The 18523-nt window shown below is 42.6% G+C and overlaps 1 protein-coding gene across 9 annotated transcripts in view; it reads right to left on the bottom strand.

Annotated features, from left to right (window-relative positions):
* The window catches only part of JPH1 (junctophilin 1), an 83389-nt gene extending 69329 nt beyond the window's left edge, over window positions 1–14060 (bottom strand). For 7 of the 9 annotated variants that reach the window (XR_004693173.2, XR_004693174.2, XM_035124538.2 and 4 more), the window contains exons 1-2: window positions 13534–14060; window positions 6827–7583 (exon numbers count right to left, since the gene is read on the bottom strand). Coding sequence is in view for 7 of the 9 variants with exons in the window: in XM_035124538.2 (XP_034980429.1) it covers window positions 6827–7583; window positions 13534–13912 (1136 nt within the window). In the remaining 2 variants the exon portion in view is untranslated. The remainder of the gene's footprint in view (window positions 1–6826; window positions 7584–13533) is intronic. The other 2 variants (XM_035124532.2, XM_035124533.2) reach the window with 1 other exon arrangement.
* Between the last annotated feature and the right edge of the window lie 4463 nt (window positions 14061–18523).

Raw genomic sequence — 18523 nt, 5'->3', positions numbered from 1 at the left:
TTTTCATTTTAGCCAACCATCATGGTTAAGGGCTGTGCTAAATGCATTTGTTCAGATTTCACTAATCCAGTGTCCTCCTAATTTGGGCTACAATTTACACCAGCATGTGCCCACTGGGGCTCATGGGAGTTGTAGTCTAAAACATCTGCAGGGCATCAGGTTGCCAAAGGCTGAACTAGTTATTAATTGCCTAATACAGGATCTGTACAAAAGTGAAGGAACAAGGCCTCTTCTCTAAAAATGAAAAAAAAGTTGGCAAACTTACATTTATTTACTTACAAAACTGTTTCTATACCCACTTCACTCCAGACAATACCAACATAATTTACAACCAAAACAATATAAGAAATATTGTTATATAACCCACACATCCATAAAAACATGCTAGTAAAATATTAACATTGGGGTGCTAAAACTGGAACTAATGGCCTGGGAATGCCTGAGCAAATAGCATGACGTAAGTACACAACAACTGATGCCTGCCTAATAACCAAGGGGAGATCATTCCAAAAAGCAGCAGGGAGGTAGCAGTAGTATTGTAAGTGGGGTGTGCCTCAAGAGGAGACTCCAGCAGGTGGCAAGAGAGGATGGTTTCTGTGGCTCTGCAGTTCCAAGCTAAAAGGAATTGCTAAGCAAGGTCCAGGCTTCCCCTACTAGGTGGATTTCAACAAAAATGAAATCGGCCAGCAGTGTTTCAGCCGCTGAAATATAATAATCCCCTAATTGTAGTATTCAACAGAAGACTAGTTCAGCCCTTCAATCTTCTCTCCTTTACAAAGAGAAAAACACCAGCTCTCCGACCCTTGCTCTCCAGGGGTCAGTTACGGTATCTTTGGGGCAAAATAGCACCAGCACTCTTACTGAGTGAGAAGGCTCAAGCTGACGAGGAGGCAGAAGTGGCCTAGTCATATTTCTGCTCATTACTTTATTCCTACTACAGTTACATTAACACACAAAGTGCAACTCTGTCCAACATGCAAATGAGTGTAACGTGCTGGGTTCAGACAATATGTTTTCTCTGCACTTTTTCTCTCTGTATTTCTCTCTCTCTCCAGCCTTATAGGTATGTGTCACCACAAAAAAGAATCTTTTTAATGAAAGCTAGTGTCCATGGTTTACTACCTCTGAAATAAAAAGTGCACATTTATTTAAAATCTTAGATGTTAAGGAGCCATAAAACATGCAGTAATTATATATATTAAGGAATACTAATATACTAACCATAATTTAGGGTATTTCTATCCTGCTCTAATGATACCTAAGAATAAAAAAGTTGTTTAAAAATACATTTCTGGACAGAAGTACTGAATATTATATGAATATGTACAGGCTATGATCTCCTTTTGATGCTTCATCCTTAAGTCATTAATACTGATTTACAACTGATTGCTACTGCTAACAGCAGCAAAACAGTATATTGCACAAAAAGGGGACAAATAAAGATCCCACTACCTTAACTGATTGCTAAAGAAAAACTTGGCAAACTATTTTAATGATAAAAATTACATACAAAAGAAATGCCACACTTAATCATCAAAAGAGGTGGGCTTTGTTTTTACATTTCTTCAATGGCAAAATAAATGATTGTAAGGGGCAAAGAGTACAGAGAGCCCCCTCCCATCCTGAGGAGCAGCTCCTCCACCAGCAGCAGCAGTGCCAGCGGGGAGGGGGAAGAGTCTAGTGAGGAAGGAGGAAGGAGGAGACGGGGCTCTGATAGCATAGGAGAGCCCTGGCTACACGTGGGAGAGGAAGAGAGAGAGGGGGGAAAGGGGGGGAAGGAAGACAGGGAAAGGAGACCCTTTTTCCCTCCGGTCCCGGAATTACGCAGGAGGAAACGCGGAAGGCGATTTGGCGTGCCCAGACTCTTATGCTGAAAGAAGACGCGGAGCGCGCCATTCCAGGGTTCTGGTTCGGACTGAACGGATGTATCCTGTACAGCTCTATCACTGTAAATAGACTGCACTTAATAAAAGCATGAAAAGGCCAGAACGTGCAGAGTCGTTACTCTAGAGTAGTCGTACCCTGTGACAATGATGATCTCCCCACTCCTTTTAACTCATTCACGGCATTATAGTTTTGTTATGCTGTCTCTCTCCCTTCTTCAAATGCCATTTCCTTTCCTCCCTCTTTTTTTCCCTTTTCTCTTTTGTATTTCACATGTTTCCTCTTTTTGGCATGAGAAACAAGGATGAAACATCCTTGTAGAATGGTTTTTGCTACATATTGTCACAAAACATAATAACTTAATTGGTAATAAAACCAAACACTTTCTTAAAATGCCTGTTGGAAGAAGAGAGTCTTAGTCATGCACCTGAAGTTCAGCAGAGAGGCTGCCTGTCCAACCTCAGCTGGAAGAGAGTTCTATAGCTTGTACCCACTACACTGAATAGACAGCTTCTTGCAGTTATGAGTCATGCATCTGAGCCATGGGGGGCTGCCAACCAATATTCCTCCTCCCCCAAAAGTATCAGTGATCAAACCAGGATATAAGGAATCAGGTGACCTTTAATATATCTTGTTTTCCTCTAAATATTTCATCCTGGTTCACTTTTTACATATACTAATTGTCCCTTAGCTATAAGGTAAAAAGTAAAGGTAAAGGACTGCTGGACGGTTAAGTCCAGTCAAAGGCGACTATGGGGTGCGGCGCTCATCTCGCTTCAGATCGAGGGAGCCGGCGTTTGTCCACAGACAGCTTTCCAGGTCATGCGGCCAGCATGACTAAGTCGCTTCTGGTGCAACGGGACACCGTGATGAGTGCCAGAGCACATGGAAACACTGTTTATGTGGTACCTATTTATCTTCTTGCACTGGTATGCTTTCCGGACCGCCAACATTCTGATCGGCAAGCCCACAAGGCTCAGTGGTTTGGACGTGGGTGGTGCTGTGGTTTCCCTTAGCTATATGGTAACAAGATCTACATCAACTTGCTGCAGGGTCTCGAAGTTACAGATCTGTGCTTCCAAATAAATATTATATAGTCTCTTTGCAAAAATATTATATACTAGCTGACTAGAATCTACTGCCACATAAGTTGTAAACTGATGATTTCACATGTCATGTTCATGGGGCAAATCTGCACACTATATCTTATAGATGTATACCTAAGATATTTTTACGTTTCTACCTAATTATGTTCTGTGTGAACAAGGCAAACACTTGCTATATAAGTGCAACTGTCAGAGACCTGTGACTGGCTGCAGCTTCCTGTTGAGTGTTCACTCTGTGGCAATATTGGACTTCTGCTTAATATGTGAACTGGCACCAAGACCTAACAGAGCAGTAAGAATATTTGCAGTGCCACAAGACTGTGAACACACGGCTCACATATCCCCAACAGCAAAGAACTGGGGGTCTTTCTCTGTCATTAATGTCACCCCCTCCCCTGGTCTCTGTGTGAGCAAGAACTGTTATTGCAAGGCTAGAATATCCATCCCAATGACAGTTACAGAAATAAAAAATATGGCATAAAGCATCCTTTATCCTACACTATTACCCCTAGTGAATCGGGTTCAGAATGTCTTCTGTCTAGCTGTACTCTACACCTGCCTGCATATGCAATACTCCAGTCAGAGAAAGATTTTTTTAAAATCCTGTTAAACCCTAGTATTTAATTTCATATTGTAGTCATGTTTCAAACTTACTTTACTGGGCCAAGATGCCCAGTAAAGTTATTTTTACCAGTTTGTGTAATATGCCTATCACTGTAATACTCAGCAAATACGTAATGAAGGAGACAAGAGCTGAAAGTATACACATTTGCATTCCAAAATCTGCAAAGCCATAATGCAAGGCCTGAAAACCTTTTATCATCCTTGACCATTGGCAAGGGCTGAGGAGTGTTCCTACACACAGCATTTGAAGGGCGCCATACTGGCAACCCCTGAACTAATGCATAGGCTATGGGAAAGTGCCCTAGTATTACTTTTTTAATGAAGCAATTGATTACCGGTACTTCTTATCTTCCTGTTACTAAGATTATTACTATTACTAACACCTTCACCCACTTGCTCTTTTACCCAGTCAGAAACAAACTCTCCCCATGCTGCTTTTCCAGACACAATAGAAAAGTGATTGATAGATGTAAAAGCAGCTTCCATATCTTTTCTTCCACAAGCAATTTCAAGCAAAACAACAGCTAGATGTAAAAGGATTAATCAGCACCCCTGCCATTCCTTTGGCCAAACTCTCAGCATCCCACAGCTTTTTAAAACACACACACGTCAAAAACTAGACACAGTGCAACATCTAGTTTGGCCCAACTGTTCAATAGTCATCTTTAATCATTCTGTTTCAAGTCAACCCATCATTAGCACTAAAGAAGCTGTCTCACACCAGAGGTATGGAATACATTCAAGGATTGCTGCTCCACTGAATAATGCTTCTGTATATCTAGTATTTTCAAAAGTAAGTCCATGGGGGGGACCTTTTACGTCTTTGTGCAGAAAAAACCATCACTCAGTGATAGAGCACATGCTTTGCATACAGAAGTCCACAGTTGCAACCGCTGACCTATCCACTTGAAAGAGATGCATTTGTGGCAGGACTAGCATAGACTAACTGAGACCCAGGAGTGTGGATGTGAGTCAAAGCAGACAGCAGTGGGCTAGATGAATCAATGACCTGATTCAGGACATATAAAACTAATAATGGTTGCATTTGTACACAAAACTAAGATGTAAAAATGTGATTTATTAAGCCATCCTGTTCATGCAGCCACACTTTGCTCTTCCCTTCCATGAGCAGGTAAACAATCCTTGCAGAGGGTAGCTTAGTGTAACTTCCAAACCCAGGATTGTGGTTTGCTTTGCCCTAAAAACAACAACCAGGATTGCTAAGTCTACAACAAACCATGACTTCAAGCTGTTTAGTGATCATTGTTACCACACTTTGGGTTCTGATGCAACTGTAAGCTAGCCTCTTTGTGATTTATTTATCACGAAGGGAGGAGTGAAGTGGGACTGCTCAGGCTACATGGGACAGCACTGAATTCATCCACAGCACAGTTTGATAAACCATACATTAGTATTGCTTGCAAATGTGGCCTTCATCATAAATCCTTGGTGACAAAATTTTTAAAAACTTTCAACAAAAACTAATTTCCTCTTTAAAAACCCCCACAAACTTTAAAAAGGCAATGGAAGAGCAGGCCATTTTTTCAAATTATACATTACTAAGAGAAAACTAAAAAGGTGGTTTGAGCCGTTAATCTGAAGTCTAATAAGATGGTTCCTTGAACACATTTTAGACTAAGCTATTGATGCAACATTTTGCTAGCTGATAATGCTTGCCAAGTTCTTCCTTACTTCTTTACGGAATGAAGTACCAACATTCCTTGGAGGGCAAATTGCATAATTGTGTACCGGTACATTTCCTTTCAAGGTGCAGACTTTTAAACCAGAGTTCTATACAGTATGCACTTGCTTGTTAAGATTTGTTAAAAATGGCTTTTCATCACATAATTCAAATATGAACCTTCTGCCTAGCTCATACTTTAAAAAACAAACAAACCCATTGCTGCATGTACAGTGAATGTACCACTTAAGATTTATTACCTACAAGCAGGATGATTTACTCTAAATGTCAGGGGTCAATTGTACAAGGTCATTTTTTAAAATAGTGCAATACAAATACATCCTTTCAAATTCAGTTATACAATATTTTCTTGCTAAGACTGCAATGCAAGTACAGTACTCCATAATATTTCCCACCATATAATTTCACATGATATTATGAATATATGTTTTGGATAGTGCAAGCTGTATCATTTTCTAGTAATCTATCCTTATCATTCTTGCAAAATGGGTTTTCCTAGAACTCATCAATTCCATGGTCCTAACCAAAGAATTAATTTACAATTGAGAATATCATTAGAGCTTTGTAGGATTATGGTTTGAAATGTTTATCTTCCATTAATAGGTTCTACAATCATGGAAATATTGTCCTACATAAGGGAATTTGAAAGAGAAAAGAATTGCCTCATGGAAAGCTATTGGAAAATGAAATAAATAAATAAAACCAGCAGGTGGCAGCTGCAACTAGCGAGAAGCATGAACTGGCGCTCAAAAACAATTTGTATTGAAATAAACACTCAGGAAGCTTTGTATTAATTTGTACACCAATACATTTCTTTTTCATTTTGTGTCCCACTCTTCAGCATTAATGCTTCCAAAGCAGCTACTTACAAAATAAAAGATTAAAAACCAATACAGGTACAATGTTGCATTCATAGAACACTCATGTAACAAATCAATATGGCTTTCAAGAGATACTTTTGTCAGGTCACATCTATGGAAAATACCCACGTTCCACATACTTCCTGAAACAGTGAAGCAAAGTACAGTAATCCAAATGTCAAACCAATTCCCCACTACTTTTGTCATGTTGGGGTCTCCTTCAGAAGTTATGGGCCCTGCCCATATCGAGAATCCTTAGGGGATGCTATGGTATCTGATCAAGATGAGATACACTTTGCATTCATAGGTGATCACAGGGCAAGTAGCTAGAAATATTTCCAAGATGACAATCAGTGGATGGGGAATGCATGCATGGTTCCTAACTGGATCTGTCCACTCAAGACACCCTAAAATAAATGCTTATAATGCTACAGCAATCTAGTTCAATCCAATAAGACTGCTTCATTCCGGTGCCTCCTCAAAACTGTTGAACCATGTTATCTTCCAAGGTTCACATTATGCAATTCCACTGTAAAAAATGTAATTGGAACCTGCATTTGCACCATTTTGGCCAATATGATTATTAGCTAACAAAATGTTTCTAGTTTGTGTCACTGAAGTAAGGAATAAAAAGCTTTGAAATGACTTACCTTGAGGTTGCAATTTCCACTTTAGTTCTTGCCATGGCAGATGCCCGCTGGGCACCCTCGAGTGCACGCTCCACCTTTTCTTTAGTTTTTGTGTTTCTTAGGGGTATAAGCTGCTTCCTTATTCCACGGACCAAAACATTGTTTTTATACTTTCCCTCTTCCTTGGTGCCATCTGGAAACATGGTACATCCATATCCATGCCTCTTATTATTTAGCCACTCCCCTTCGTATTTCATACCATTTGAGCGCTCACTTATACCGAATCCGTTGCGCTTGTCATTCTTCCATTCACCCATGTATGTTTCTGTTGTGGTGGCATCAACATGGTCTTCCGCTGGGTAATAATCACAATCCCCATCTCCAAAACTAATGGTAGAATTGGCATCGCTAGAGCTAATCCTACTTAAAGCAGCATCGCTCCTGACAGAGCTGCGTTTGCTAGAAATTGACGACTTTGATTCGGATTTTCTAAGTTTTATACTACCAAGAAGGGATCCTCTTCTAAACAAGCCTCCTTTCTTCTTACCACCAATTCCTTCGAGATCACTGTGAAAATTCAACACAAACCCTCCTCTTGTTCCAGCAGAGCTGTCCAAAGTAATATCATGTAGAATAGTGCCATTGCTCTGCTCACTACGTAGTGACGCTAGAGATGTCCGGAGGGGAGAACGGATCACAGTCGCCATGCCATAGGGGACACTTTGCCGCATGCCATAGCCATGCCTCATCCCTCCTGTCCACTGCCCCTGGTATGTACCTTTACAAAGAAATAAGAAGAAACAAGGAAAATGAATAAATATCTAACGATTTTAGTTTGTCAGCAGTGATGGAAATTTATCTTGCATATTTTCACCACTAAAATATAAGCACAGCCTGAAAAGGCTTCTTCTCCCCCCCCCCAAGTGATTTAAATAGAAAATAACAAAAAGCCTAAACAAATTAGGAACTGATCCAAGGTTTATATATATCATATACATTGCTTCAAATGCTTATTCTAATGTGGCATGGAATCTGCTGATCAAAGTATTTAAAATTATTTCCTATGTGATAAGCACAAACACAAACCCGAGATAATTCAACTGGTGGACATTCATTTCAGCAAACCCACCACAAGATAGTATCCACTCTGTTTTGTCCCCAGTCTGGAACACTGGGATGGTTTTACCTTGAGTAAATACTGGTAGCATCACAGGCTGAAATCTATGGTATAGCGAGGCCTACCTGTTTTCCTGTTCCTGATGAGACATGCCACCAGGTTAGAAATCCACAGGCTACCCTAAATTACCTCACTGGATGTTGGCAAATGATAATGAGGTATCAAATTTATCATAATTGCATCCATTTGGAATGACTCATGTACAAAGGCAACCTTCATAGAATTCAGTGAATGTTGGTGGCAATGCATATGAGCCATTAACTTGTTATGCCCTCATAGCAACCCTATTTGGCTATGGGACCACAGCATTAAGAGCAGCCTTTGCCTGCTGCCTTTTACTGCCAAAGAGCAGGGGCTTTATCTCTCATCTTAGCACTGCAGTACTAAGTTCTAAGATCAGAGATAACAGATCTCCATACCTAACACATGGCTTGCCCCAAAGAGCCTCACAGGCCAAATTTGGAGGCCTGGCAGGCCTAATTTGAACCATGGGCCACAGGATCGCCATTGCTGTTAACAGCATCATGGTGTAATGTAAGTAAGTAATTACAGTATGTTTACTCAGTGAGCTTGAAGTCTGAAGCTTCATTCCCAAGGCCATTGAGTAAGCTTCTTGTATCTAAACCCCAATGCCTTCAAATTCTACTAATTTAAAGCACTGAGATTTAAGTTAGTTGCAACTAACAACCATGTTCTATTGCCTTCAATGATATGTGAAATACAATGCTGAACGTGTTCACTCGGGCCCATCAATTTTAAAAAAGATTTACTCTCATGTGAGCATGCATACAATTGCAGCCTTACTCATCCCAAACTTTCGATAATTTGGGGATAACATGTATTGTCAGACACTTTCTTGGAGCAATGAAGCCTCTCTGCCTGTGATTTTGAGTGGTCATACAATTAGCTTATGCATATCTTGACATACATTTTTCACATATGGTTTCCTATTTCATTTACTGTTGACAGTGCTGATTTAACATTCCCATGTTTTTAAACCATCAATCAATGCAACAAAATTAATCAAAAAAGTTTCAGCCTGGATTTAAAATGTTTCTGCTACACATTTTTGCATTTCATTTCTGTAAATTATTACTTACTATACAGCAGGCTCTAGGATTACAGCACACACATTTTATTGCATATCCTAGGTGTGCAGAAAATAAAATAAAATTCGTGTCACCTGAAAAGTATTTTAAGAAACATTCCAGTACCCAGATCTGAACACTCCTGGCCAATTATGAATCATACTCAAAACAGACACAATGAAATAACTAACAATGCAAAGAAGTCAATTGATCTCAATATCCATACCTTAGTTGGATACAATCCATAATTATAATATATATAGTGTATAAAATATATGAACTACAAATATTAAAACAAGCAAGATTCAGATTAGGGTTCTCTTTTGTTTAAAACAACGTCAACAAACTACAAAAACCCATTTGAAATAAACATTTGATGTTTTAGCAAATGTATTCCTTTGGAATAAAATATTTATCTTTCATAGTTAATATTTGCTTTTTACTCTCACATATTGTTCTTCCAACAGCTGAGAAAAAGTGGCCACCCACAAACACAACAGAAAGGCATGTTTGGTACTTCTCATTAATGACGTCTAACACACGAACCTCAGATTTTAAAGCACACAACACCCCCATCACTATACAATCCAGCCTTGCAAATAAAATTGCATGGCCAGACGGATGAGAATTAGGAACTAGTCTTTTGACAAAAGAACTCTGATGCTACAGTCCTGCACTGAGAAAACCTTACTATAGTCAAACTAACTTCCAAGTAAACCTGAACAGAGGATTGTGCCGAACCTTTTCCATTAAAAATGTTGCTAGTCTCTATTTAACACAAAGGATATGCTGAAGCACCACTCAGATTTATGCTCTAAATCTAGAGATATCTGCCAGAAAATTGACATAGGTTTGGTCTTGCAATGTTAAAATAAAAAGTCATACTGTTTTATGAAGCTGGCAATATATGGACTTTTGTTCTTCTTCTACCACCGGTCAAGAGCTACAGTAACTCCTCTCTGAGTGATGATGAAAACAACCCACACCGGCCAGGTAGGCTAGCTGCATATGGGAAATGATGTACAGCAGGGAAATGATGGGCAAGTGAAGAGCCATATGCCCTTCCCCGGCCTCAGTGTCCACTTTCAGAAACTCCAGAAACAGCTGCGTGTTAATATGCAACATGCAGTTCGCTTCTTCGCTGAATTAGGTAAGTCCCACTGTGTGCCAATAAATATGCAGAGAGGAGGGCAGTTAGGCTAATACCCTAACTTAGTGGTTCTCAAAGGCTGTGGCGTGCCACACTAGTGTGGCAGGAGAGGCTAGAAAGTGTGGCAGAAAGATTCAAGGACAATCAAAGAAACATTTGAACATTTCAGTATAGTATAGTATAGTATCAAAATAATTATTTTTATTCGCAGAATATAGATAGATAACTTTTCAAAATGAGAACATCAAGAGATACGTTTGTAAACATACTTAAGGTACATGTGTATGAGGCTCATTTATAATTATATTTTGTGAATTATTCATGTTCTTCTGTAGCTAGCTGCATTGTTTTATACTTTCTGGATGTCCCCTGATGATATTATAAAGCAGTTGTGTTCTAAATCAAGCACAGCTTGTTGTTGTTTCCTTTTGTTTTCCAGTGGTTTTTTACCAATTAAAAATGGTGTGGCATGAGAAAAAATTTATTCTGAAACTGTGGCTCATAAAAATAAGTTTCAGAACCACTGATCTAACTATACTTCCCTGGAAGCAAGTTCTGTTGAAATCAATGGCAATTCTATCCAAATGAAGGGCAATTGGAGTAGGATATTAAAACACTGGCTTTTTTGTGTTGCCGACCACATTTTGCAGAATAATGTACCACAGCAAACTTCCTACATACTAGTTATGCAGCATTAATTGCAAACACAAGCAAGATAAATATGCCCAAGTTTTATTTACTTTAAATATTATTATCCTGCCTCTCCCATAGCTTGAGGTGGTTGTGTGACTAATGTATGCAGTGCACTGAAATTTTAAGGAGATTGATCGAATTATACATTTGGGCTGGAATAAATCAAAAGCAGCTCAACAGCTTTAGGTGAGTTTTGTAATTGTAAATGGCAAGGATCCAGCCTATTTTTGTTTTTTGTACAGTGCTCAATATGACACAAGTACAGTATGTCAGTGAAACAATTTATCTGGACAAGATGTACTCTTAACTGACCTAAATGAACTCCTGTTTCATGTCCCCTGTTATGCTCACTTTGCTGCCAGAAGAAATTAGGAACTTTCCCCCCTAAATTAAAGGCTAGTTCACATTTCAGATATCTATGGTAAAATATGCTGTAAGTGCTTTCAGAACATTGCTCTCGAAATATAACTATTCGGCCTTGTCAAACCCATCAGTTATGGCTGGCGCACCAACTTCTTTTGATGCAGATGCCCTGCTCACAGTTTGCTTCCGTACCCTGGTAAACTTTCAGTTGGACTACTAAAACATGTTGCACATGGGGCTGCCTTTGGAGATTTATTGGGAACTTCAGAATTCAGCTGCTAGGCTGCTGACTGTAAACATCTAGAGTGATCACATCCCACCAGTATTCTACACAACCTGCCAGCCCGTTGCCAGGTACAATTTGAAGTCCTGGTTACCACCTATGAATCCGTAAATGCCATGGGAACATGGTCTTGTTCCTCACAAATATGACTTTGCCATCTATTCTTCATCTGAGGACCTTCTGCCCACTACCCAATATTAACTGAATGGCAATTGCAGAGAGGGGTCTTTTGGTTTTTGCACCCTGCCTATGGCAAGCACTCTCCTGGTGAGCTTGCCTGGCCCTAAGCTACTCCTGTTTATCATTTCATCGCATTTCTGTTTTGTTCTATTGGGCTTTATTTGTTTTACAGTGGCTTTTTATTTGATCCTTGTTTTTGTTGAGATTTAATTATTGATTGAACACCCCAGAAGAAATAAGGGAGGGTGGCCTAGAAATGATAACTAACCTGATGCCAACTCTGGGATACCAGCTCTATCTTGACGCAGCTTTTGTTTAAACCAGAATGAGGTTTACCCAGTAGCATGGTACCTCAGGAACATGGTGTTAAGGGCTAACGCACCACCACTACTGTGTGAATTGGCCATCAGGCACAGAAGAAGAAACTGCAAAAGAGTTCTAGTAATCATACTGCATTCCAGAAATATTGGAAATATTTCTATCAGCTGGTGAAGAAAAGTACTAACAATCCTGAAAACACAGGACCGTAACATTTAATCCCTCCCTTGTAAAAGTTAATTTTAAATACCCCATGCATCTGCCTCCTCCAAGAATCCTGGGAACTGTAGTTTGTTCAGAGTATTGGAAATTGTAGCTCTGTGACTGGTAAACTACAGTTACCAGAATTCTTTTTTGGGGGTGTGTGAGTGTGTGTGCATTAAACGTGTGGTGTGCATGCAGCCTCAAACTAATGATGTTGAGCAAGCTAAAAACTGCTTTCAGGGTTTTCAGGAGAGACCTAAGCAACTGTATTACATGAAAATGCTGAGGTGGGAAAAGGATGTCTGAAGGCAACCTAGGCAACCATCTAAATTTAAGTCAGGCAGCCCATACTCAGTCCATCCCACAACACCTACTGCAATTATGTGCCCAAGCAGATAACAGGGTGCTTACTCAAAAATGATTTAATGCAGATTAGATCCCCCTTAGCAACTTAACATACTGTCACAGCAATCAGAGTGGCAGAAAGGGTGGACTTTCCTCACTCTTTTAGTACCAGCTTATAGGAGAATTGAAGGGAGGATCTAATTCAATTTGAAAATTCCAGAGGAATATCTGTGGTTAGCATGCTGCGGCCAAAACAACAAAGCATCTTATGGCAGCTTAAAGGCTAAGCAGTATATAGTGGCTTTCGTGGACAACAGCCCACACTCGGATGAACTGAACTGTGCGATCGTAGCAAAAAGAAAAAGAAAAAAGGGTGTGTGCATTATCTCTTGTCTGCGCTGCAAATCGCCTGTGCAAGACAAGCCGTACAAATGTGCTAATACTCCCTTATCGGTGCCTGTTCCATTCCCAGAAGGCGGAAGATCAACAGCAGCAGCAGGGTGTCAGCCGCCTTACACTTTTTGCATGAAGCTACAAAGGCTTCGCGGCGGTTGCCACCTATGCACGGTGGTGGGATCGATACTTTTTACAGAGAAAACGGGACTATGAGCAATCCTCGCGGTGAGAAAGGCGAAACTTTTGCAGGCTCTCTTCTTCCTCGTTTGCTCCTCGAACTAGAGCACCGCGCGTTTCCTTTCGCAAGCGGGACGCTTCAAAGAATGCACCTGCTACCCGCGTTTGTCAAACCATAGATCGGAAAAAATAAAAGCGAAAGAGAGAGAGAGCGCACCAACTCGGGAAGCTGCCGAGCGCAGCGCTGCACTCCGGCGACCGGGGATTGGACACGCGCACGTGTGGAAGCCGTCGCGCGCCATCTCCGCGCGCCCCCTGGTGGCCGCTGCTCACCCGCCCGCCTCTCGCACTCACCTCCGTCGCCGTAGGTCTCGACGCCGTAGCCGTCCTGCAGCCCGTTGCTCCAGGTGCCCTCGTAGCGGGCTGGGGTGGTGAGGCTCTGGCGCACGCCGTAGCGGCCCTTGAAGCCGTGCGACCACTCGCCGCGGTACATCCACTTGCCCTTCGTCTCCACGCCCAAGCCGTGGCGCTTGCCCTGCGCCCAGTAGCCGTGGTAGGTGTTGCCGCTGGGCCAGGTGTAGGTGCCCACCACCTCGAAGCCGTGCGCCCACGAGCCCGCGTACTCGCCCTGCCCCTTGGGCCCGGTGCAGATGCCGTGCCCGTGGGCCTTGCCCTCCTCCCAGCCGCCGCAGTAGGTGCCGCCATCGTCGAAGTCGAACCTGCCGCCCGTCATTCAGGGGGAGCGGGGCACGCCCGGGCCGAGCTCGGCTCCTCCGCCGCCTCCGGCTACCGCTGCTGCTGTTCTCGGGGCACTGCGCTGCGTCCCCTGCCGAGGCTCCCGCGACAAATGCCAGCGCTCCGTCCCAGGCAGCGCTCCTCGGCTCGGCGCTGGCGCCCGCCCTCCGCCGCGCTCCTCCCCTCCGCCGTCCCCTCCTGCCCCACCCAAGCCCGGCCGCCGGCCGGCTCCTGCCCCGGGCGAAGGAAAAAGGCGGGAAGAGGAGGGGGCGAGGCGGAGCCCGGCGGGGCAGGTGCCTCAGGCGAGCGAGGGAGGCGCGCAGTTTCCGGAACTCTTGAGGGGGGGGGGGAGGATCCCGCTTGAGGGGGAAGGGGGTGTTGTCGGCGCCTCAGCACAGGCAAAGGTGTGAGGGAGCGACCAGAGGACTGGGGGGGGGAAGGGAAAGAGCCATAATACCATACGTTTTAACCACATTTAAAACACATAACAACCCCGCCCCCCCCCGAATCCTGCCAAGTAAGCTTTAGCTTTGTGAGGTAAACTAGTAGTTCCCAGGATTCTTTGGAGTTGAGGAGACAGGTGCTTTCAATGTGCTTTCAACGTATGGTGGGTGTGCAGCCTGTGTGGGGTAGGGAGATGCACTTGTGGAAAGTGTTGAAGTTGAACAGGTGTTCAGCACTTAAAAAACAACAACCTGTGGGTTCGACCCCCATAGCTGCTTTGCAGTGCCAGGCACGACTCTGTTTGGACTGAGAGCATATCAAGTATATAATAAGCTACGTTGGAGCTCTGAGCATGCACAGAGTGCATTTCCTTCACCATGCACGCTCTGCAACCTCTCTTCGCTCATCTAAACTCAAAAAGGAAAGCTTTCAATTCAGAAACTTTTAGGCACAAGCAAGCTTGATCCTTGGTAGGCTCCTCCCTTCTTCTGAGAGAACTTGTCTGTGTGTGGTTTTTGAAGCTACCTGCTAATTTCGAAAATGACAGGTTTCACGTTGCTTTGAACCCTCCTACCGCTTAATCCCCAGTTGTGTGAAGATAGCTTGTGGTGGGGACTAGTGCTGGAAATTCGCCAGCCCTGGAGCCAAACTGTCAATGGCCTGGTTTTTCCCTTTCATACATTCCAGAGAGATTTCTGTTTACCTTAAACCATCCATTGCCTTTAACCTCTGTCAGTAATCACATGAATCTCCCCAACAAATGAAGGTGCCCCAGTCGTTGTATCTGATGCAATAAGGTGAGGTGGCAGAATGCACTGTGTATCACATTTCAGTCTATAGGTGAGGTGTGCCATTTGTGAAGGTCTCCAATGTATGAAATAACAAACAACACACCTTGCAAGTAGAAAATGAGCATAACTCTTCTTCCTGCTGTGCTCATTTTGTTGACTAATCAGTTACCCATCTCACTAATTCTCTGAGAGCGTCAACAAATATAGAAACAGAGGTGATCCAATTGGCCTTGGCCTGGTGCAAATGCTCTACCTCCATGTTGTTCTTGATCCACTGCCTCTGAATGCCAGTTGCTGGGAATCTCAAGTGGGGGAAGTGGTCTTGTGCTCAGGTCCTGCTTTGGAGCCCCAGGCGCATTTGGCTAGCTGCTGTGAGAGCAGGATGCTGAACTAGAAAAGGTGCATTGGCCTGATCCAACATTCTCATGTTCTTATAAGCCAAGCCAAGGTGTGGGCTCCTGAAGAGGACCCACGCCCACTTTGCTCCTCCCCAGTCCTTTTATCTCAGCATGGTGCAGCAGTTAAACCAACATTTGGATGAGTGTGTCTTCTGAACCTGAGTGAGCTTAGCAGTCATGGGATAAATGTGTTCTCAAATAGAGAGCAGGAATGAAGGGGTAGTTTTCCCGATGGAGCAATGTAGGGAGTAGAGCCCTTTGCTGTGGGAAAACCATAAAATGCTTGTGAAACTTAGGATATACAGACAGTCCAAAGTTGCCACAAAGAGAACAATTTGCAGACTTTCTGGCATAGTATTAGGCCCTGGAATCATATCCACATTTATGTCCTGTGGGATTCACATTAAGTATCTGGTTGGCAACAGTGAGAACAATATGCTCAGCAAGATGGGCAGAGGTGGATTTAGGGCAGTGTGTGCAGTGCAGTTGTACAGGGCCTGCAGCTAAGGAGAGCACCTTCTTAAAGCCCAGTATATGGCTTGGGGAAGGAGACGCCAGGGCTCTGACAGGGTCCTAGAGTCCTCTGTACCAAGTCCGGGTGAGCACTTACCTGACTTTGGGAAGGAGATAGGAGGGCTCTAGGACCCTGCTGGAGACTTGCACCTCCTTCTCAAAGCCTGTGAGGGCTGGGGGGAGGGTGTCAAATGGCTGGCACAGGGCAGCATATTACCAAGGTCTGCCCCTGAGACGGGCCTTTGGTCTGATCCAGCACAGCTCTGCTTATGTTCTTAAAATTGCTTCATGTAAGAAGTTTATCAAAGTGTTTTACAGTAAGAAAGTCCAAACTGTAAAATGTATAGGAACGCACGGGACAGATCCACAGTTGTTTCTTATGGTGGGGAGCATTTAAAAACAACATTCTCTATGTGAAGTGACTGTCATGTAAACTGTTCAGAGATTTATTTATTAAATTAAGTGGTTGCTGTGTGGATAAAATGGTGCTGGTGGTGGCAGGTGGGGAATTACATATGTAGGTAAGTTCTGGAAGTAATAAATAGATGAAGTATAGTTTCTGTCTCAATCGAAAGTCAGCTTTTAGCATTCCCACAAAATAGGGCTTGACAAACAATTGGGTGCTGGAACAATGACTATAAAACAACAAAGATAAGTCAGGAGAACAAGGCTTTTTAGAAGTACTGGAAATAACCCCTGTTGGTGATGGCCTAGGGCCAATACAAAATAAACTACCTGTTTGTCTACCTTGACCTCAGTGGTACTTCCTTCTGGGACTGCAAATATTTTTGCAGAAGCCAGAGCTAATTCAGCAACAGAAAGGGAAGGTGGTTTGACTTGAGGAATGGTAAGGGTCAGAGAACAATACTTTTGTATTACAGAGGCACTGGGGTACCAAAACGGAAGGTAGGAAACACTGCGACAGGCAAGGGGAAAAAATGGAAATAAAAAACTATAGGAAGGGGGCCTTGGAGAAATGGTGGAATGTAGGTTGCCATGGGAACGAGAAGGATTGAGTGTTCAGAGTGGGATGGCAGTTAAATGACAGTCTTGTAAGTGGAATGACAGTCAAATGTCAGTCCCTCTCTCCAAGGAGGAATAGCAGTGTCCAGGGTTAAATGACAGTCTCACAAATGGAAAAAAACAATAGAGTCCCTGTTGAAGACATGTGCATTTTGTAGAACAATGTGAACTGGCATTGGTTATTTGCCAGAAGTGTGGGTTGCGAGGAAGTCTTCAGTTCAAATGTTACCTTAGTCACAAACTTACTCGGAAAGCCAGTACTGTATCAGTCTCATCTCCCCATGCAGTAGAATGACAAAAACAAAAGTCTTGATTAAGGGAAACAGAGATGATTAGTGTAGCACCAGCTTAGACCTTTCCTCAGAAAGGCAGACCTTGCCAAGGTTATGCACAACATGGTTACATCCAGGTAATTGACATAACATACTTCATTTCATTAATTTCAGTGGGTCTACTCCGAGTAGGGCCTAGTTGACTACAACACACACATATTTATTCAGATATATCTCTTGAAGTTTTCCGAGCAATGAATTACACAAGTGGAAAACTTGGAAGTAACTCATGAAGTGAGTTGCCTTATACCAAAATCAGGTCATCTGTCCATCTAGCTCAGTCATGTCTGCACTGACTGGCAGCAGTTCTCAATGGTTTCAAGCAGGAGTCCCTCTCAGCCCTACATGGGGATGCCAGGGGTTAAACATGGGACTTTCTGCACGCAAGGCAGATGCTCTATCACTGAACTACCACCCTTTCTCTTTGGATTCTTTGTACCAACCGTGTTCAAACACATTGATTACATTGGGTTCTACTTTTCCATCAACAGTCACGTCAATCACTCAGCTATCCCACTGTTTTCATATGCTTTTTTGTTAAGTATTGTTTTCCTCTCCTCCAGTTTGCCCACATGTATATATCATGCTGGGAAGAACCAAACCCTTATTTTTCTTTTTGGTTCTGCAGGTGAGCTCATGAGCGGAGAGGGGCAACAATCATTGAGCTTTTCTAGGGCCAATTGAGGATAATATCTCAAGGATACTTACCTGTTAGCAAGAAAAACTGGGTAGAAATATATAGCATTGAGCTATACCATCTAGTTCATCATATTTACTCCCTCTCTGTGTGATGCAGAAAGCTAATGCTCAACATTTTCACCCGAGTTAACAATATCTGGTTACACAGAAAGCAGATGGTTATACATCATTGCAGACACTATTATCTAATTTCTTGTTAGATTATATCCAAGACCCAGCCATGACAGGCTTTTTAGAAAACATGGAACAGAAGTATTTTGACATTGAGAACTAACAGTAGGCATGCTTGTTCTGGGTTGAGCCCCCGTGCATTCAATAGGACTTAGTGCATAGGAAATGTCATTGCTTATTAATAGTACCGTCCTAAGCATGCTTACTCAGAAGTATATTTTGCTGTCTCAATGGGACT

The sequence above is a fragment of the Zootoca vivipara genome, chromosome 8 (assembly GCF_963506605.1).
Source record: "Zootoca vivipara chromosome 8, rZooViv1.1, whole genome shotgun sequence".
NCBI lineage: Eukaryota > Metazoa > Chordata > Lepidosauria > Squamata > Lacertidae > Zootoca > Zootoca vivipara.
Note: the sequence above shows the minus strand (reverse complement) of the source record. Positions and strands in the feature narration are given on the sequence as shown.